Source organism: Eutrigla gurnardus (assembly GCF_963514095.1).
Source record: "Eutrigla gurnardus genome assembly, chromosome: 1".
NCBI lineage: Eukaryota > Metazoa > Chordata > Actinopteri > Perciformes > Triglidae > Eutrigla > Eutrigla gurnardus.
In genome coordinates this window covers 31124927-31148234 of record NC_139915.1, presented here as the reverse complement: position 1 = coordinate 31148234, position 23308 = coordinate 31124927, and the positions used below count along the sequence as shown (strand labels likewise).

Genomic DNA, 23308 nt, shown 5'->3' with positions numbered 1-23308 from the left:
TGATGACTTTCAAGAGAACTCTGAGAATCTGTAATACTTTCTTTTGATTCAGTCACATCCAATTGAATCTGCTCTTTAGATTGTGTTCAAAACTCACAGTCATTAAAAGCATTACTATTGTGCCATAGCATAATGTACAAGGAAAGAATAAAATACAGGAAAAATATGTATAGCTGAACATGTTAATACATTTAATGACAAACGTCCTTTGTTGGCAGAAAGGAGCACATACTGTAGGACTGGCTTTTTTCTTTTTTTTATCCAGTGTGTTAACATGCACATATTTTTTAATTTGACTGTTAACCAGATTAAGAAATACTCCAGTTATTATAACTGATGTACACAGTAAGATTGAACCCCAGTCAACAAAATTGCTATAATGGAGGTAAAGGCTACCGATTGATTTTCTTGGACAATGCTCTGTTCCAGACAGCAGTCCCGACATGTGCAGGTAAAACCTCAAAACACAATCTTAATCATGCCCAAGGCCTCTTTTCACTGACGCATGGAAAGGTGGTGAGGTACACCGAGACAACCCTGTCTTTATGGAACATGTGTCAAATTCCCCAAATTACTTCTCTAAATATTTTGATATTTTTCTCAAAACATTTGTTTTATAATACTGATCATTTTCCCCTTTTCTCTAAATTGTAAGTGTAAAAGTTTATATTTGTAATTCAATGGTTTCTTTCTTGTCAACACATCTTTATTGTCTCAGAATATGCCTTTATTCACTATCTCTTTTCTTTTCCAGTGTACTGACCCTGATGCCACACTAGTTGATTGCTTGTGATGGGACAATATAACACAGAGAAAATGCTCTCATCTTGCATTTCCAGCAACAGAACTTGGGTTCTAATATTGGATTATTGTGCTTTGTACATCAATCAAAGCAAAATAGCAGAACCACGATCCTACAGCAATATCTTTCTTTTATTTTTTGCTGATAGAAAGACCCCACCTTCCTTCCAGACAGTAACCCACCTACTGTGCTCATTTTTGGAAATCAATCCAATGTGATCAATTTATTGAATCTATTACTTTAGTTTACACACAATTGTTGAGTGCATGTTAACATACCGATTGAGGATTGCCAGTACAAATGTACAGAAATTTGAATATTTGAAATTCAACATTTTCTTTTAAAGATTCAGTCCCTGAAGTAAAAAAAAAAAGAAGTTGAGGGTATAGTGTCAAGATGCGTTTGCTGCTGTGCAATTTCTATCGCTCGTAAACGGAGTACATATTTAAAGCGAAGATAGTATGCATCCTGACTGCAGTTTGTAAGACGACATGGCCTCCATTCGAGGTTCACATGATTTTCATGTTGAATTGTATGGGGGCCTCAGTTGGACTGGGCTCCTCCGGTTCCTCTTTACGTGGCACATATTCAACCTCTATACTTGATTTATTATTGTTTTTCCCCCGACTCCAGAGGAATAATATTACAAGACAGAAAAGCACAACTCCGAGGAAAGAGATAAATCCCATGGTGGTTGCAATGATGAGTGTCTTCACATCAAATGGAAATGGAACTGTGGCCCGGGTCACATTAGCGCCTTCGTCGCTGGGCTGGTTGGAAATGAAGGCAAATGTCTTGTTTGGCTGGTGGGGCCAATTGGGGGAGTAGCTATGCACAAAAAGGTGTGCAGCTTTGGTCTCATTGCCTGCTGCATTGCTTGCAATGCACAAGTATGTGCCGTTGTCTTGGATCTGGGCGTAACGCACCTCCAATGTGCCCTCATCAGACACAGAAAGTCTTGATCCCGCAGTTTTGGTAGTGATGTAGTCCTTCTTGGGGGATAGCCACATTATCACGGGGACCGGATCACCTTCAGCTTGGCAAGTGAAATGAACTGTAGTTCCTTCGTCCACATGGCTTTCTTGAACCTTATAATCCATGATCTTTGATTTCTGGCAGATGAAATAATTATAGGCGAGATTGTCCGGAAAGTCCTTGAACTCTTTTCCGTGAACAACTTCAGGTGAAACACACATGGGCTGTTGTCTGTTAAAGTTGAGCCTCCACCGCCGGCGGAAGACCCAGAGCAAGCGACAGTCGCAGGCCAGCGGGTTGTCAAACAAAGCCAGAGTCTCCAGGTTTCCCACTGAGTGGAAGACAGACTCCTCTAGGGTGTTCAAGCTATTGCTGGATACATTGAGCACACGTAGGTGGTTGAGTCCTCTGAAAGAGTAGGGCTCAATGGCAGATAACCTCCCACCAGCCAAATGAAATGCCTGGAGCTTCTGCAGATTGAACAGTTTGTTCCCTTCCACAGTATGAATTGGGTTGAAAGACAGATTCAAAAACCGAAGATATCTTAGGTGGCTGATGGCTTGGTAGGGGATGATGGTTAGATTACAGTTTGTGATGGACAACGAGGTGAGGTTGAGTCCAAACAAGCTTTTTGCGGTCATGGTATCCAGGGCAGGCATTTGAGAAATCTCCAGCACTCGGAGCCGATATAGCCTCTTAAATGAGTAATCCCTCATGACACTGACGTTGAAATAGCGTAATCGAAGTGACAACAGGTTATGCAGATGGCTAAGGGCATCAGTGGGCACTGAGGCCAGATTACATCCCTCAATGTTGAGGCTTTCAAGGTTGCTGAGGCCATGAAATGATCGGGTTGAGATGAAAACTAGGTCATTGTCACCAACCTCCAGAGCCCTCAGGTTGTACAGCTCCTGGAACATATAGTCGAGCAGAATGACAATTTTGTTCTCACTTAAATCCAGCTGTGTGAGGTTGGTCAGACCTGTGAACACCCCGAGCTGAATGAGTTTCAGCTGGTTGTTGCGCAAACCTAGAGTTCGAAGGTTCATAAGGTTGCCAAAAGTCCCAGGCTCAATGGATGAAATTGTGTTTTCGTTAAGTTGCAGCTCCTCCAGCTGAGGGTAATTAATGAACTCCTCGGTGCCCAGAGCTTTCAGACGGTTCTTGCTGAGGTCCAGCAGCTTCGTCTCCGTGGGTATGCCCTCGGGAAGAGCTGCCATTCTCCGTCGGTGGCACACGACCGAACGCTCCTGACCGTTGCATTCGCATCGGGAGGGGCAACCGGTGGTGGAGCCAGAAAGGACGGTGCCCAGCATGAGGATCAGGATGGGCTGCCAGCATGCCACCAAGTAGCTGTGCCCCCCTGCCTCCGCAGACACCATCCTACTGCTTACCTAGGGAGACACAGAAAAAGAGGAGTTGGTCGAGTCGAGTGGTGGTTCACAAATGGCAATGACAACTGAATAATGCCTGAGCATATCTTAACAGATAGGAAAGATCGAACAAAAGGCTATGAACATGATGTCTGTCATTTCTTTCTAAGAAATAAAAAATGCATCAAATCAGTGTCCCATTCAGCACTTTATGTGTTTGATGATTAATGAATATGTATCTATGTTTCCCACTGTGCAAACACAAAGACAGGAAGAAAAAGCTACAGTATGTCTATTTATAGTTTCCATTTGTTGACATATCTGCCGGGATCTATCCAAATGTATTAAATGACGAGGATATATTATATTTTTTAGTGTAATAATGGTTTTCCTGAATGTTTTCCTTCCTTAAAAAAAGATTTAAAATTTAATTTACCAGCCTTGTGATGCTAACATTTCACAATTGTATTCACAATGATGAACCATTATCTGACGCTAATGAGTCCTTATAGCCACTAACACGATCCTCAGTATGAGCTAAATGCATTTCTTACTCTTCTCTTCTCATGAAGCCTTTGAAAAAGAATCAGTTGAAAATCCCAATTTTGCTTTTATCTGCACACACTTACAAAGCTATAAGCCTTTCCTTGCGTAACATTTCATTATGGCGACTCTCCTCACAAGACACAAAATCAGCCAATCATTGAAAGGGTTTGGTCTCACAATATAACCAGCCTGCTGTGCTTCTAACTTCTGAGTATGCTGGAAATAATTACTTATTGCCAATGTCACTGACACGTAGTCTCTGCTCGTACAAACTCTTTAATTAGCAGCCGAAAAATGCCACGACTCCCCTAGTCATTCGCAAACTCAACACATCCCATGCCACTGTTGAACTGTTGACCTTGCAGTGATATAAAACAGAGATTACTGCCAAGCGGTGATAAATGGAGAGAGGGAGATTGTCAGAGAACTTTAAATCCCTATTTGATTTTGACCCAGGGGAAAAAGTCGAGTTGAAATGAAAAATGCCTTTTAAACCCTTTTAGATCACATCCTCTGTCATATTGTGCACCTATTTAATAGTACATGCCAAAAAATGACAAAAAAGTCTTTCCTTTTTGCATTTTTATATCAAAATCCGATATATTCCTGAAAACAGAATATGACGCATGCTTACATCAGCTCGGACCAACCAATTCCAACCAATAATAACGCAACATCCATCCATCTGTCAATCGCCAGAGAAGGTCGAGAGCTTATCTTTTCAACGATCAAATCAAATTCTCGTCTGCCTAACCTGCTTCACTCTGAAATGCGTCACGGTACGGAAGATAGATACTCCTGAAATGCCGTTTCAGCTCAACTTTAACTTGCTAAAACCTTCAGGCTCTACTTCTTGCATCAATCACGCTATTGCAGTAGCAGCTATATTGGTGGGACACGTCGAAGAGGCTCATGTAAAGTAAGAGAAATTACACTGTGATTGGTTGTTACGTTGGCATTTTTATCGGAATGGAAAACGATCTAAAAAAAAACATTGGTGTGAAAAACGAGTAGTATATTACTTTACAATAGAGACGTAATTAAATTAAACAAACAGCGATGTCTTTTGAATTTCAAAGTGGAAATCTCACTGAGAGGATAATGCAGCATGTTGTTATACGTGGGAGTGGAATCGACACCGTATATACCGTCTGTTACTCATTCACCACAAAAGTGTTTTGGTAAGAGTGCTCGAAATGATCGGTGTAGTGCCTTTTTAGAACCACTCTGGCTGTCTGTCTACGCTTTTGTTGCATTACAAAAGACTGATCTCAATCGGGAAGATCTGCTTTTATTGCACAAGCGTAAATTAAACATCACTCTAAGTTAAATGAATTCATGGGGCTGAAGCCGTATTGTGCTCTGACTCGTTCTAGTGGACGATAAGTAGCTTCCATTTTCACTGCCTACACTTAATTTCTGTTGGCTGCTTATGTCAGACCCGTCTGGGTGTCAGTCCAGTGCGTATCGAGCTTTGTATAAGGCACACTGTCAGATTGAAAGCTCCGGCGTCCATCCGTAGATCCTTTGTGGACGTCTCTCACTGATTAGGTGAATTTGCAGGGGGATGGCGTGCAGACTCGTCCCATCGGATGATTAAATATTTTCTAAAAAACAGAGCATTTTAAACTTGATCCATCGTGACAGATGCTAAACCTTTACGTGAGATGAAATATTACCGAGGCACTCAAAGCAGAATACGGGTGACATGTTTATCTCTCGAACACAGAATGTGATTTTTATCTTGTCGAGTCGAGCACAGGGATGTAGATGAGGCCCACTGATGTCCTTGCTAATCGAAAAAACAAGCCAAGGCAAATGCAGTGGCGATTTCCTTACCAGAGTAGCATGCATGATTTATGATTCAGAGTGTAGTAAGGGCAGGGGTACTATCTGTGTAATCTGGCCTTACAGCTCAGATCTGCTCGCCGTGTCGCCACATTGTTTTGACCTCCAGCTGAAATTCGGAAATCAAAAAAGCGAGAAATAACCTTTATTTCTACCTTTTACACAGTTTTTAGCTTGTGCATGTTTAGAGTGGGGTTTAAGGTCTTCTTTCAAGGGGAAAAACAATCCATTTCAGCTCTTGATCTCTCGCTCCACGTACGCCGATTCTTTCAATTCCTCCTTTTGATGGTTATGTTCATGGGAGAAGTATGAGTGGAAGCCGTTTCTCTTCCGTGCCCTTCTATGACCGCTTCCATTTTCTCCATGGACCTCTCACCCTGTCATGGTCTTCTCTCAAATGCTTGTCTCAGCTCACCATTAGCTCTATATTGAATTTCAACCCATTCTCACTCCCAACCGCGCCAAATGACGCAGCTCGGTCAGTGCTCCCCGGTGTCTGACGCAGCCGTTACAGGATGGACCGGTTGACTTGGTATAAAGCACGAGTTAGCAGATTTCATGTCACGATTATCCTGGCCGGATAATTGCAATTCATGATATTATCCCTATAATCATCAAAATGTGCTTAAATCTCTTAATATGGCAGCGAAAGACACTGGACTCCCTGAACAAATGATATTGCTATTAAATAAGACAAAAAGTGAACAATGAGATGATTATGGAGCATATGGTCTCCCTGAATAATGCACAACGAATACATTTTAAAAATGTATTTCTGTATCCTGTATGTTTTTGAGTCAGGCTCTATTTTCTCTACCATAACAGCGAGCTAGACAATAGTTATGATTATCCTGATAATGGAAATTCACTGATACACGATGAAATCCTACAGCGTTGTTAGTTACCTGAGTTTTTTTTGTGTTATTAGTCATGTGGTTCTCGTGAGTCATGTGACCCGTTTGTCACACGTTAGCCACTTGAGTCGTTAGTGTCGTGAGTCACCATTCACAGGACTCGCTTGTCACTCGCGAGTCACACGAGTTGTTAGTCACTCACTCGTCACATGAGCTCTTTTCCCTGAACCTAATAAGTGGTTTTGTTACCTAAACCTAACTTCCTGTGACGATGGAAGTTTATTTTTGAAAAGGCACCATGCATGTCACGACCAACACATTCAAAAGATTAGTTTGAAGCTTTTCACCACTGATCAAGCTGCGATTTTTGACACATTGCTGTGAGAATGTTCTGTGTATTTTACCGGCTATTAATTGTTTTCCTGAAATGCTTTTCTTTTACTTTATAAATAGATCTAAAACAAATCCTGTGATGGAGATAAGTGTTTCTGCCTGCTTGATTGCTTGCATTTCCTCTATGGACCTCGCACCCCGTCATAGTCTTCTCTCAAAAGCATGTCTCAGCTCACCATTAGTGTGTTGTTGCCTTGAATCTCTGCGTCTCCTCTCACATCGACAAATGAGCAGCTACACGCATGAGTGCATGCGTGCCCTTTGGTTGTTTTTACGTATTGTTAAATATGCTTGTTGTGCTGCATAATGTTGAAAGGGCCTTTGGGATATTTACATTAAAGGGAGAACTGGAAACTGTTCTGTGTAAGTCCGCCGTGTCCCTGCAGGATAGTTTCAACTCATGACCGCTGTCACGAATCATCAATGCAGCTCGTGTACTGAGAGTATTTTCCCTTCACTTATTAAATTATTTAGCTTTTTGTTTTGCTCGATGTGCATGCAGTTTTGGCAGAGATTTGTCTCTTTTTTTCCCCGTCCTCATAGCTGACAAAGGCTGCTTATTGGGATCCAATTATAATAATAATAATAATAAAACTAGAAGATTTCAGTCACATCGCCCAGCTCTTATTTTTCATGAAGGTCATGAATGTTATTTTCCAAACATTTGAGCATTATCTTAAGGAAATACCATTGGAGGCCTTTCTTTCATACGGTCATTTGAAATTGAAATATTTTATTGTTGTTGTTTTTGTCATCAATATTTCACCATTGAATATTTTTTTGTTTTTTGGAACAAAGTCTCTTTTTCTAAGCTTGTATACCGCTTCTAAAAGATGTCAACCATTGAGGAAGTTCAGAACAGACGTTTTGAAAATGAGTGGTCTCTGTTGTTGAAAAACAAAGACGGCAAACTTCATTTCTCTTTTCAACCTTGGCAAAGGTTGTGCATACTAGATCCTATCCTTTCTCCCCTCCCTGTCACAATAAAAGCCCTAGACATATTCACTGTGTAACCGTTTACTTTAGGGAATCAATAAAGGCTCATCTCATCAATAAAGGCTCACCTTATATTTCACTTGTGTTCATGGCGCTCATAAATGATTACACTCTCCAGAGGACCTCTTGAACAATGTGTTAATTCACACCTCGTCGCTTGTTGTCAGCAAATATTTCCCCAACAGCTTTCATTATTACACAACTTGTTTAAAGAATAGCGGATGGAACCAAAACGAAGCTACAGTTACAAAGTAGCAAACATCAATAGGATTTAAAAAGACGAGAGAGATCGGGTCCACCGGTATGTTTGTGTTCAGCAGACAAATATGAGGCAAACACTGAAAAGTCAAAAAGCAAACAAACAGCAAAATCTTGTTGGCTGCGTATGAATGATAATGTTTGTGGACGTTTGCAGTGAACCAGTCTCTTATAGGACACCGTAGAGCAATATGTGATGTTATTTAGAAGAATTGTTTTCATCTAATAGCCACAAATGAATTGCGTCATATTAGATATTTAAATATTTAAATGGAAGCCAAATTTGTAGCGTGTGTTGCGTGGATGTGGACGGGGCGACAGGTTAACACACCAAGAGTGGTGACATTACAAATATACAATAACCAGCAATCATGATTAAATACTTGCTGGGTAAACAAAGACACTTAAGAACTGCACCGAGAGCTAATCTCCAGCCTCCAGAGGAATGAGCGCTCAGATATGAGAAATCCTATGAAAACAAATCCTCCATGGAAGCTGGAGATAAAGGTAACAACCCTGGCACACCCGAATAAAAGGAACTGCATGGCGTGAATGTCCTACATGCCAGGATCAAATGCTTAAAAGAAGGACAAAATGGTTCTGTGCGTGTACAGGAACTCCTCCCGTTGAGATGCAGAAACACACCTGTTTGGGGTCAGCAAACACCCGCTCTCTTTCTTACTTTCTTTCTATTATTTCTTTTCATTTTTTTTGACAGCAGTCTCCTCTAACTAGCAGGTTTCTCAGCCAGAAAGCACACACTTATGCCTCAGAAGTAATTGCACACATCACATCTACACTTATTTTGCAGAGGTCAAGAGAGATTATAGGAGACCGGATAATTCCAGTGATCACAGCGGAGGACAAGCAAAAACACAGGAGCTTCTTTTTGAAGGAACGGTTCATGCAAAAAAATAAAATTAAATGTTCGACGATATTCCGTTACGGGTGTCAATTTGTACATTTCCATAACACGCGGTAAATTCTCACACGGTCGTGATCTGACAGCTTCCTTCAAAAACAAACCCTACTTCAAACATTGCACGCCTCATAATCCAGCATAATGAGTGTTCAGAACTAAAACAACTGAATCCAAAATGTTAACACCAGCCGAAACCAAAGAAAAGTCTGAGTCAACTACTCGTGGCGTTTTGTCTATGAATCAATTGATTTGATCGATAAATGTGGAAGATTTCTCCACAAAGAGTCACACACTTTAAATCTTGTGTTTATCAGAGATGTGCTTGCCACTGGAGTGAGCCATTCAGCATGTTTTTTTTATAAATGAGTGTTCAGGAACATAATTCACATACAAGCATAATGTGGGTCTGTCTGTCAGTGGGTCTCTTTGCATAAATAAAGGATGGCAACATTATGTCTGTTTTTTATTACATGATACTTCCTGTATTTTTAAAGTCTGACAGCTTTTTGAAGTCACTCATGGGTGATTTCCAAGATTTTTCATCCCGATCTCCAGTAGAATCTTATATCGTGCCATCCCTGTTTGGCATAAAAGATAGTAGAGAGAGGAGCCGTGGATTGAGAACGATAAAATCAGTTGCTTGGACAGAAAATGTCGACGAATTTACCCGAATGGTAGTATTAGTTTTGGAGTGATGTGGATCAGAGGTCTGTGATTGGATAAAAACAAACAAGCCTCAAGGCTAAAAGGTACTTATCCAACACATCCCGGCAGATACGGAGGCTTTTGACATTCTTGTTGGGTAGTTTTCAGTTTGACAGGTGACACCGTAGATTAATGTGTTGAAGATGCCGGGGGACATTGAATAGTTGATCATAGGGGACTGTTCTCTACCTAAACAGCACCGTGGTTAATGGAAAACAACAGCCTCCATTAGGCTGTCTGTTTGACTCTACCTTTTGCTGCACTCCAACCAACACGGCATTCATCCACTTGTCATGAATCATGGCTGGCAGTGGTGGAGGCCGGCCAAGCAGGTTGTTGTAATGTCATACTTATTTACTCCCAGATATAATGCAAACAAACAACTGTACCGTGGAAAGCGGTTCTTTGCATTTGCTTAAATACATTTGAATACTATTTTCTCAGCGTGGTATTTCTTGCACAATGCAGCAGTGATAGATGTGAGCTTTTAACAGGGCTTTGGGAGAGGATTTGTTCATGCTCCTTCTGCCGTAGCTGCATACTCCCTCTTGTTCAGATCGCAGACTGTGCATGAGCCTCCACAGGAGCGGCGCTGCGTTCAAAAGGCATCCCAATCCTGCTGGCCAATAGCAAGTCAGTAGGAATTGCATCCATCTCATGTGTTCATCCTCGATACCAGTGATCTGGAAGTAACCAGCTTCAAGAAGGCTCCTCTCGTCTCCTGTGTGTTCAGTGGATGAGACTAAACGTCTTTGATCCTCCATCTTTTGCAATGCACCTTATACTAGTCGATGCATCCGATAAGCTGTAGTTCATCATTGGCGGTAGCAACATTTATTTTATAAAAGTGCCCACTATTTCAAGGAAGACATTTTGGCATGTCACAGTTGGGGGAAATGATAGCGTTGGCTGAATAACACATAGTCGTGTTAGTTTCACGGCCGTAGCATTGTGACGCCGTCGTCTGCGTAATAAGTAACAACAACTTTTCCTACTGGGACAAATCAAATGTCTGCTGTGGAAAGGGCCACTTAGGAATTACAATACCAGACAAAAGAACGCATGTGGATCACCGCAAGAACAAGTACAGAGAAAAGAGCCAGTACCACAGTGCTTGCCACTAGACACGGCAACAAAACAGAAAACAACAAGAAAGGCAAGCTTTCTACACTTCGATGCACCGCTTGTAGCTGCAACAAAGGCACCATTTCCAGCTTGCTCGCCTTAAATAGGACCTATTATGCCGTTCTGATTTATCCCCTTTAGTGTGTTGTATAGTTTGTGTGCATGTAAAAGGTCTCCAGAGCTCCAAAGGGAGTTACTCTGCTCCTGAACTGCTTTAGACAAACTCAATTGAAATCGTTGCCTTTTCTTCCGCAAAGTGGTGATGCATTCAAACAAAGCTAGCATGAGTGGAGCGGAGCGTGGAGGCAGTTTTCTGCTGTGAAAACGTAAATGTCCTTTGTATGGAGTTGAGGAAGAAGTGGCTACATGTATTTATTATTTTGTGTTTGTATTTATTTCTATAATCCTCAGCAGTACAAAACGTATTATTATGGTAAGGGTGGTGACGTTGCTGACCATTACAACAGCATGGGCCAGCTGACCAATCAGAGCAGACTGGGCATTTTTAGGAGGGCGGGGCAGGTAGTTTTTCAGAGAGAGGTTGAGAAAAGCTGCTGCGGCACAGCCTGATGGGAAAATGTGTGTTTGTTGATGCATTAAAGCATGTAAACATGATATAGTGGTAACCTGAAGTACAATCACAAGAAAACAAGCAAGTCGTCTTTAATCATGTTGGTGCAATGTGTTAATATTGATGGATATGCAGCTCTCTGTGCATTCTCCACGTTCAGAAATGTTGTCAACATGCCAACAACCACACATGAACAGAGCACATTATGCCTGAACACTCAGACAAAGACTCTTTCGAATCCTTACCGCCTTTGTCTTTGAAAAATCCATAAAGTATGTTCGCATCTCAGATATGAACACCCGGAGAGCTATCAAAACATTTATTTTTTATTCTTTAAAAGAAAGAAAAATCATTAAAACATCACGCTTGGCAAACAAAGTTGCTGCATGAAGTGGACGGCTGCAGGCATGTACTAAAACAAAGGGGGAAATCCTGAGCAGTCAACACTTCTGAGCTGACACCTACGTATCACGCCCTGGAGAAGACTCCTGTCGAAACGTGGGTGTCAGCCATGCTCGCATAAAAAAAACCCCGTTTTACTACAATCTGAGAACTGACAGTTCCTCAGCATTCTCCGTCTTTATTGTACGTTGAATGTATGTCAGTGTGATAATAAGTCAATCTGTCTCGGTTGCCTTTGACACAAATCATCGCATTTGGAACCGTTGACCTCCAGCTTTAGGCGGTTAGTTCCTGTACGTTGCACAGCAGTTTCTAAAAATAAAATTAACTTTGAATGTCCCGGCATGCTGCACTGTAGGTGAATGGTGGCAGGGAATTGTTACGGTTTAGCATTAAATTTAAACAAAGTCCCAGACTTTTAGTACCGTGGTGTTCTTGTGACTAACAAATGAAATTCTTGTTCTTCAGTTTATTCTGAGAAACGGTCTAGTGATCACTTTCATTTTGGCCCCGTGTTTGGCTTTGCAAATTGTGCTAACAATGGGTTTCTGTGTCATTACCAGGCTCTCGACTCTCCAAATAGATACCGACTACTACGACTCAGCTGTTTCACACTGGGCAGGTAGCGTGCAACCAGTGTGTGGGAGCTTTAGAGCTGGAAGCTTTTGATCTGGGAGCAGCTGCCCACGGTTTTACATGAGGGGCGGGGAGGGGGGTCAGTGAGAGCCGGAGGGACTCAACCAGTCAGGTGAACCAAAAGACTCAACTGGAAGAGGCTGCAAGCTGCTCAGAGCTGCAGACTCGGCTATTCATTCACAAGTACTAATGACCCTTTTGCGGACTCATTTGATTCAGTGTCGGTAAGGAAAACCATTGCTTAACGGAGTTTGAATTTGCCATTCAAAGATGCTTTTATTTTGCATTGCATTACATTATTTATTATCATATCAAGATCGTATCGTATTATTCATCCTGCTAATCAACAGGATCCTTCAGATCCACGACGGGGATGTTTAAACACCTAAATGATCCCGATCGATATATTCAAAAAACATGTTGGTGAACCCCAGCAGTGTATTTAACCTGTTATGCAGTCTGAGCATGCAGATCTGTTTCTTGGTTCATTGACAAAGTCGAACAGTGATACTACAAAAGAGGCTCCTTTCTTCATTAACACCCATTCCTCTTGAAAGTCAAGTAGGATCAGCTGGAAATTACACAAACCTTTATCCCCGACTCGCCATCAGGGATTAGAAGATGTTTTGGACTGGATTTGAAAAGAATGGGCTGAATGCCATGCTAAAGGCAATTTTACCTCAGACAAGCCTCTTACAGCCCTCCATAGAGAGCACAATAGGAGATTTTGAGAGGTTTTCACTCCAAATCACTCAGCCAATAATCACCGGCTACAGTACAAATATGAAGTTGCCATGGCATTTTCCTCTTGTTTTTCTGCTATACAAGGAAACTAAGACCATTCGTTCCAATAGTGTCTTTGAAAGGCTTTCTTCAAGTTCTTTGCCGTGGTTTATTTGAAGGAATGTATCAGCCTTGGTGTTGGTACAGAGCAAGAATACGATTTCAGAGGATGATTTTGTACTTCCCCAGTCATTTAAGGTTTCACAACACAGAAAGACAATAAACCAACATGTCGGTTCTTCTGGAAAAGGAACCGAAATGAGACAGAATGAAGAGATGAACAGACAGACAGATGCATGGGAAGAGAAGAGACTATATGCACTATTTCCACTGTGATTGCTCCACTGTATTTCATCGTAGTTTCCGGGATAACGGAGCCCGACCCCAGCCAGGAGCATAAACACGAGGCAACCTCAGGCCTCCATAACAGCCCCCGACTGCCTCATATTTTGCATAAAGCTGTTATTATTAAATTTAAATGAGGAAGGCCGCCTGCCGCAGCGCAGCAGGACTGTGACCTTCTGAATACATTTGTAGAACGCAAATTTGAGTATCCTGTGACAGATCCGCCTCCGTCTGTCACCTCGCCGTCCAGCAGACACTGTACCAACACGTCGTCTGGAAATCTTTAACACAATCACTCACTATTTCCCTTTCAAGGTGGTTGATGTTACCCATTATGTGGCAGCATCTGGCTGCCAGATGGATCTTGTTTCAGAGAATGCTTTAATAGTATCACCCTGGATGTTTTCCGGACACTTTATATATTATGCCTTTCTGGGGCATCGCAAATGAACTGTTATGTGCAGAAGTGCCCTAATTGTAGCCGTAAATAACACGTCTATAATTAGGAGGTAAACTCAAACATGCGAAAAAAATAAACCATGAGAGACCCGACAGAGCCCTCGGAAGGAGGTGACATTATTCACAGGACGTGTTTCCATTCGTAGGTCTTCATGCATCTCGCGTTAGAAAAGGTGGCTGAATACATTCTGAGGTAGCAAACTTTTAGGTCACGTGACTGATCTGCCCGCCTTCCTCTCCAGACAACGTGAGATATGACCGATAAGAGCTAGCTAGCAAGATTGGTGAAAGCATTCATATTTTTGCATTTCTTTTTTATTGCAACATATCTCAATTAAATACACTCTGGAACAAAACACTATGCTTCCATTAGAACAGACCTATTGCGTGTCTCCCACAGTAGTTGCTGATTGTAACTCACTCCAACGTGCGATTTGCCAGCATGACTCCATTTGAACTGGGAGTTAAACTTAAATCCTTCTGTAAACACATTACCTTGGCTTTGATGATCCCCATTTGATCCTACTGTGAGAAAATTGGCTATTGTTCAGGGTTATGTAGACTGCTATGTCACAGAATATTAAGCATATGACAGCATGCAGCAAAGCGCTGCGTGAAAAAAAAAAGAAGAACAGCGGCACTGCTTTGATTGTGTTTAGCTGTTTTCTTTGTGCGAGCATACGCTCCGCTGTGTTGGGCGCGTGTTGCGTTGTCTTAATCATTTTACCGCTGTTCATCATTCCATTACTAGTGCAGGAATAAAGAGATCATACACATTTGATCAGTTGTCACATTTGAATAGAATCCTAATATTACAGCTGACGAACAGAACCCTTTGAGCTCTTTCCCCCTGAGATGGAGGTAGTGGAGTGAGTTCACAATCCAGCGTGCCTATTATTTCTTAAATTATACTCTATCTAAGTGTATAGGTAAGAACCCGATCCTATAGATTCCACACGATCACTTTGCTTCAGTGTTGGCAGGCAATTCAATATCTTATCACGGATTTATATTGGTCTGCTTCAGACTGTGGGAGTGAACGTGACTCATACAACTAAGAGCATCTCAAAGTCTGTTTTGCAATTTCACCCATTAAGTATATGCAGCCGTCTTTGTGCAAACGCAGGCAATTTTATAGTGTTGAAGTGAATATAATCAACTTAACCTCAGCCTAAGTTAACACACGGCCAAAAGCCACAGCTGGCAGATGTTTTTTAGGAGAAAAAAAAAAAAAAGAGCCGTACCAGCTCCACACGACAAAGTCGGTGTACAGCTGGTGAACATAAAGTAGCAGCTAAAGTGACGGATAGTCAGCAGGCATACAAATGTGACTCCGGCTGAATGCGTGTCTGCTGAATGTGCCAGTGATGTGTTTGTTAGCTAAAAATCTAATTTAATGTGGGAAAATATTGCGTGGCGATAAAATGTGACTTGTTTGTTCTCCGGTCTCGATTATACGACGCGTGCTCATAGAATGCACAATTCAAACGTGACAAGCCGACGCCGACAGTGTCGGAAAAAACAGCAATAATGAGTTAGTTCTAGTGAAGCATTTGTTAAGATGCAATCAGAAATTCCAGTCATAAACATGGCTCGCTCATTTCAGCCCGTTGCAAATGGATTGAAAGCTTTGGATCGGTGGATAGACACACACACACACACACACACACACACGCGCACACGCACACACACACACACACACGCGCACACACACACACACACACACACACACACACACGCACACGCACACACACGCGCACGCGAGAAAAGATTCCAATCAGCTGCTGTCACCTGATTACAGGGCGCCAATTAAGAGCTTTGTCTCGCTCATAAAGCCCTGACGTGAAGAGCAGACCCTTCACTCAGAGGCTGTCAGGGGGTCTGGGCTTTCAGAGGGTGTCAGCGCCAGAGAGGAAGAGTCCACTCATCCCCGTCCGTCCGTCCGTCTGCTGAAGCGTTCCAGACGTGATTATAACAATGCGAGCGATACAAATTAAACGATGAGAGATCGTTTAGGTGCCTTGCATAAATTACCATTGGGCATCGTTCCCCAAACGCCCAGCCTCCCCCATCACCATCACTGCCAACCCCATCAATCTTAACCTGTGGCAAATACCTGCATAGGCTCCCTCTTAGACCCACTGGAAATAACCCACAGAGTAAAAGAAAACAAGAGCCTGCTTAAGCTGAATAAGTGCGAGTCTAGAGGAGTTTACTGGCATTTTGAAGGAACATGAATGTTAATGAGGGCGGATTAGGAAGCAACGACAAGCACCCTGGCACTCGGGGAGAAACACAGAACAGACTCCCTCCTGCTCAGCCTCACACCTTTAGCTGTGATATGGAGAGGCAGGACAAAGGTGTGTGTATAACGTGTGTACTTGTACTTGCATATGTACACACCATGAGCAAATATTCCGAGCTACAACACTGTACATTCAGATGTTACACTGCACACATCATCAAGCCCAGATTGCCTAGCACACAGCAAAAATGAAAGCCATCTGAATGACAAAGCACAAATAAGATCTGGAGCCCTCCTCAGTGAATAATTCCCCCCTTCTTTCCATCCCATCCATTTGCTTACAACACACAGTTTTATTCCTGACATTAATTCCCTCCCTGGCGATCCCCTGGCCCCAACACTGCACCATAATAAATCTGATCCAGGGTCTCAGTGCTCAAAGCCCACCATAGAGACAGAATACTTACCAGGACTGTCATGCAGAGAATTCTAATTCAGGCAGCTCCATGTTGCCAAGGAAATTCAAAATGCCCCCGAAAGCATGGAGACAGGGATGGAGGACTCAAGACAGGCTCGTTTCAAATGGGAAAGAGGGATGTGAGCAGCGTTGAGAATCCCTTGTCTGTGGGGCATTTGAGAAATGCCTTCGTCCTCTCCAGATGCGCTAAATCCGGCAGCACTGATAGGCTGACATGTAAACACACAGGCGGCTCTGCTGGCTCACACGCGCTCACATACATGCTGCACCTAGCGGAGAGGCAGCGGAGAGGAGAGGGGAAGAGGGAGGGGCAGCTGATGAGAGAGGTGGAAGGAGGAGCTGCAGTGTGCTGGGAGAACGGGAGGCTCAGAGCTCAGGCAGCGAAAGGGGAGTTGAAAAGAAAACCGAGAGAAATGTTCTCTGATTGCACCCGCAGCATCCCCCCCTCTGATTTTTTTGTTTACTGTAGTTTCCCTATTTATGGAGGCATCGGGATGATGTGGTTAACTGGAATACAGGCCGCCGTGTGAGAGAGGGAAAACAATTAGAGCAGTGTGTGTGTGGTGAGGGAGGAAAGAGGTGAGAGAGGGGGAAGTATAAGTATCCAAATAAAGCAGGGGAATAAAGATTAGCATAAAAAAGTGTGGGGAGGTGATGAAGGGGAGGAGGGAGTAATGAAACAACAGGGATCGAGAGCAAATGGAATTCAATTTCTGCAAGATGCAAACCTTTGCTGGCAACGATGAGCAAACTTAAGACGGCGGCGGATAGGGGAGGATAAGCACTTTCTGTTGGGGAGATTTCTTCCAGGAGTTGAGGATTAACAGCACCCATAATGCAACGTGAGGTTTTCATCACACAAACTCACCTTTTGCGGGGAGGAGTGTGTGTTTGGGGCTGGGGGTTGAGGAGCAGAGGCTTAACGGTGCTAATGGGGTATGTGGGGCTTGAACACGCATGCTGGCGATGCCAAGGAAGCTCCACAGTCAGGGAGTGTTTATGGGAGATTAGAGGGCTGAGGATTTAGTGGAGTGGCGGTGGACATGAAGGGCTCCTGGACACCGAATGAGCAGTGTGACAAATGGTGTAAGGCTTAGAAAAAGACATTTCTATTTTATTTTATACATCTGATTTAAAAAAAAAAAAATCAATAAAAAATGGATTTTAATTTCATTTTCATTCCTTTTCTTTTGACACGCACCTTCTTTAAATGCTGTTGTACTAAATCTGTAAGACAAAGGAGCGGTACACAGAGTTGAAGGCAGCCGATGGCGGGCACATCTCTGCTGTACAATAAAACACATGGAGGGAAAAGAATTATTCCGGCACTTGGAAAAGGGGAAGCACTCCACACCAATACAACATAAAATATATTTATGGCTCATTTCGCCAACTAGAAGCTAATCTAAAAGAGATGAGTTATGCCTCATGTAAGAAATAAAACCAGATGAAATGTGAGCGAGTCAAATTTGAATGAACGACGCCGAGGATAAGAACCGCTCGACATGGAGCAGGAGGAATTCATCTGGTCTTTTTCTTTTTTTCTACATTTTGAATGGTGCTGTGCCCACTAAGGCCACTTAGAAAAGATTGGACAGCTGATTCATGACATCTTCATTTATATTCAATGGCGCCATGAATTCCCCTAGTTGTGTGTTAGCAGATGAGGGCCAGGGAAACCATGTGACTCTGATGATTTGTGGCTGGATTTCTTCCTGTGGACAGAAAAAAAAAATCTATTGTGTTTGCATTGTGACGTTGCAGAATTCAATACCAAACTATGTCAATGTTTGATTTGAGAGCGAAGGCTTTCTTAATTAAAATGCAAGCACTCTATTCCCGTTACTCATCCGTGCATATGGAATCACCATATTTTTTTCCAATAGCAACCAGCACAGATTTACTTTGCTGAAGTGGGCCGGCTGCTTCTGCTGCTAACTTGGCAGCCCGGCCATTCTTCTTTTAAAAGCCTCTCGTGCCAAAAAATGTTGCTATTGCTTTCCACTAACTTGCATGTGCATTAGTGTCTGTCTGTGGCTCGGCAGACTCTTCGCCCCCCACATCAATAAATCCCAAAGAATACATGCATGCAGCTGTTGATGGCCTATAAAATATATATTACACCTAATGGTTTGAAATATTAAAGACTGACCATTGGCTAATTGGCTAAGTTACTGTTTCTCAACCTTTTTGTTCATATGCAGTCAGCTGTGATAATGGTGGCTCACTTAACACTCTGGATGTTTGCTGTCCTTAATAAATAGGACTTATTAAAAGAGTTTATCTGTATTATCAGTCAGGTGGCTAATCCATGTTTATGTAGCTGATTTGTTTTAAATCCAATCATTTTGTGAAAGGGTCTTAAAAAAGCTCTTAAAACGGGTAAGTGGTCAGAGTGAGAACTAGACTCTGGCTTCTAGTAAAAGGAGCTTGTTCCGGGAAACTGACCAAACACAGGTCAAAACAGATAGAGGACGTTCCTGTTCACTGTTGTGTGAATACTAATGCACGTGCAAGTCACTTCAGATGGTGAAAGGCTGAATATCCTTCAGGAAAAGCCACTTTCCTACACACCCTTGGGTGCCACTTGAATTATAATATGCTCAAAGGTCATGATGTGATCTTGCCAAATAATGACAAGAAATAAACGGCCTTCCCCAACATTAATGGCTACATACATGAAATTGCGCTAAAGAAAGTGAGGCGAAAGCTGAATTTAAAAAAAGTCAGCATCCTCACCAGCTAATGATACTTAAAGAAGACTATTTCGTTCAACATAACCCCGGTTGAGTGCTTTGTGTGCTTTTTTTTCCAAGACTCAAATTAATTAAAATCACACAAAAAAGCTTTTAGGCAGGGGAGTAACCGTGACAATGGCTAAGGTTGCCATAGTGCAGACTTGTGCTTTCAATTTTGTGGAAAAGGAGGAAAAAGACATCCACTTCAAAACTCTGAATATGCAGAGTATTGATCTTACTGCAGAACGAGCCACACTACTTTAATGTTTGGAGACATCAGAAGCAACCGCGTAGCAACCACATAGCAACCATGTAGCAACTGCGTAGCAACCATGTAGCAACCATGTAGCAACTGCGTAGCAACCATGTAGCAACCATGTAGCAACCATGTAGCAACCATGTAGCAACTGCGTAGCAACCATGTAGCAACCATGTAGCAACCATGTAGCAACCGTAGGCCTGACATATATATGCTGCTCTCTCATCTAATACAATGTTGACAGTATGGCATCCTCTAAATCCAAGCGTTTTATTACTGCGAGCACGGAATGTGTATAAAGATGCTTTTAATTTGGTAGAGGTGCCGTGCTACTCGTGGACACTTGCCAGTGCTGCACATTACGAATTTATGATCGGTTAAGTGGGGAAGTCTCTGGCCCACCTTGAAGCTATAACCCGGCAGGCTCCTTTCACCTCTCAGCCACCTCTTCCATGACACGAGTCGTTCAAAGATACACTCCCCGATTTATTTTCAGTGCACTGTTGAGTCCTAGTGGCTATAATAGCTGGGCCTTGGTAACAGATTGCAATTGGGAGAAAGGAGGGTTTTTTCAGGTCACCTGCTCTTAATAGAACTGACATTCACTGCTGCAAAGTTTATAATTTTATACCAATCGCTGGAAAATAGGTCAAGATGACACAATTGAAAGGTAGCACACAAGTTAAACGTAGATCTTTAGAAAACACAAAAGTTAAAATGCATACGGCCATAACAAATGAATGAGATTCTGTTTGCATAGCTCTGAATCCATTTTTTTCTTTTGTTTGTTTGTTTGTTTTTGTGAATACAGAGGAATAAAGTACGGATGTACACGCAAGATGCATCCAGGAAAAGATACAAACACAAACTCACTAGAGGCTGCATGAGTTTTATTTTCCTCTAATATTGACTGAAGGAACTGAAACATCAAAGACTTGTTTCTCGGGCTTAATGAGAGCGAGTGTTGAGTTTGTCATATTTGGCCGAGCACGACTCCATCATCTAAAACCTTGTCAAACCATTTGCCAAAAACTTTGACGCAATCCTAGCTTTGATGAGGAAATTAGGCCAGTAGTTAGTTCTTATTAATCCCTTTATTGGCTATTAACAAGAGGGGACGTCACCCGCTGGTTTGTGGACCACGCTATATCCTCCAGTTTAGTATTTTGGACGTATTTTTTGGAACCAGAAATGACCATATTTGGACAAGAGGAATGGTATGGGCAGGTATTGTTAGCATAAACGCTAAGTTAGAAACTGATGCGAGAGAGCTAGCCTGGTTATCAAGGTGAATCCTTAATTCACATTAAATGTCTCATTCATTGGCATCCATCTTTCTTAGGCTTCTTTGTTATGTACTTGTTTGTAGTGTACTTGTTTAGCGACCTTTAGCCTTAATATAAGGAACAAGGCCATTAGCTACCAAAGAGAGACCGAAAACAGTTTCTCTCTGCTGCAACATGCGGGTCTGCAGGGATTGACTTCGCTTTTGAACATTCAAAAAACAGTCGTTTTTCTGTGTCGGCTTCATTTTTCAGCTACAGAGTTTGCCACTTGCTATTAAATGTTCTTGTTATTAATTTTCCCTTCTGCACCAAATTGTCCAGAATTGCTGCTGTGAACATTCTCCCTGGGCCCCAAAAGAGATCTTTCTCCTGTACTGGGCTCTATTCACTGCCTTCCAGCGTGTAAAAAAAAAATGATTTCAAGAACTTGCTGTTTTTTTTTAAGACACTCAACGGGGCTCCGTGTATCTCATCTCCTGTCAAATCTTCTCCAATTCTTGTAGCGTCTTCGAGCTGCGGGTTTGTTTTATGGGGGTCCGGTTCTGGCATTAGGCTGCGTTTGGGTTCATGAGAACTGAATTGAAACTCAAATTTAAATAGATATGTGGCTGCAGGGGAATGTTGAGCATCGTAGTTTGAAGCTTAGGACCACTGATCCTTACATGTGGGTGAGAATGTGTTGTTGTTGCACAGCGCAATTAGAGATTCAAGGTCAAATCTAACAGCTGATCGCGTCAACACTGGTTGACATGAATTACAAAGTCAAGAGACTGTCTAATTAGTGCAAATCCAGGAGAAACGCAATCACTCATCATGTACCAACACTTCAGTGCCGAGCTGTAAAGTAGGTGAGCGGTGTGAGCCCAAGAGAAAGAGGGGGGGTACAGTAGTCAGTGTGAAGTGGATCACAGAGTTCTTACAATCCACCCTAGACAAGACATAAATTTAGCAACCAAGACCTTTTCAGTTAGTTGTTTTTTTTTTTTGTCCGTGGTCGATTGTTAGTGTCGAAGTGCAGATATCAACCCACAAGGACAGCCTTCAAACGAGGTTGTCAGTAAAGCAAATGATTAACAGCGGTAGATAAATGCTCAATTATTTAGTTTTTGACAGATGGTGACTAAGAATGTGTGAAGGATGGCAACGATGCAGCTGGATGGGAAAAAAAAGACGAGGGGTGATTGGCAGCCTGATTTGCATTGAGTAATGGGTCTAATGTTTTTCGTCTCCGTTTAATTACTTGTATCTCAAGACAGTTACACAAAGCATTGATCATTAAAGTGTCCCCCCGAAGTGTAAAGTATGGACGGACCGGATGGATAAGACCGTTTCAATTAAACGTTCACGGTCCGTTGTGTCTGGAAAAGGCAGCGTAGGATTGTTCCAAGAGGAGACAGCTTGGATACATTTGTCCCCAGAAGAACCCGTAAAAATGTATATTTGATGAGAGTTGTCACAAAGACCCTGGCAGTAAATCTTTCATTAGCTCACACCTCGGTTCAGTGCAAACAGTGATTGTGACTGACATGGTATTATTTTAGTTTGGAATAAATTGTGAAGTTGCTGCAGTTGTTTTTGCCGCTGCTAACGCTCCCTCAGATTAGCTAACGGCTAATCCCACATGAGTTACATTGTGATGCCTTCTTTTAAAACATAGGTTTTCTGGCGAGAAAATCCAATAATTGAGTGAATAAAGTAGGAAATGTCTTCACAGCAATACACACTAGATATTAGACAGGGAATTATCAACTGTTTAACGTCCTAACAATAGCTCTAGCAGCTTATAATACTTTTTTTTTTAACTGTGAATGCCAGATTTAGCACCTTGGAGGACATTTTGAATATTTGACACTTTACACTGCATCCGGGACGGTTTAAATACATTCTTTTTTGGCACAATGATGAAAAAAAGTAGTCTGGAGCCTTGTATACCATCTGCTATGACACAACATCAACAAAAACGACCTGCATCGGCCAATGTGGCTCGTCGACGATTGGCAAAGTGCATCAAAAAGTTGTATTGGGTCCTTTCTAGGTTGTATTCAGGCCCTATTCTACTCATCCAAATGGTGTCTCAACACCTTGATGTTTTCTGAACTGTGAGTTTTGTCTCTTACCTCGGCTGCAGCGACACAAACTGGATGGGTTTCCAGGACGATAAAGTGATGTGGGAGACGACTAAAAGCTCCAGAGCATGGTGAGGGAATATGACCCTGAATACATTAGATTCAGATTCATAATGGCAGCCGGTGACGGGTGAGGGTAAACAGAATATTTATGGTGGTCGTTACGGTCGACAGTGGCACACA

The 23308-nt window shown here is 42.3% G+C and overlaps 1 protein-coding gene across 1 annotated transcript; it reads right to left on the bottom strand.

The window, feature by feature from the left end:
- Positions 1-960: 960 nt before the first annotated feature.
- Positions 961-17032, bottom strand: lingo1b (leucine rich repeat and Ig domain containing 1b). Its single transcript, XM_084015307.1, has 2 exons — positions 16706-17032; positions 961-3171 (listed from the first exon to the last, which is right to left on the bottom strand). The coding sequence occupies exons 1-2, from the start codon at positions 16715-16717 to the stop codon at positions 1312-1314; spliced, it is 1872 nt and encodes a 623-aa protein (XP_083871433.1). The 5' UTR covers positions 16718-17032; the 3' UTR covers positions 961-1311.
- Positions 17033-23308: the final 6276 nt, after the last annotated feature.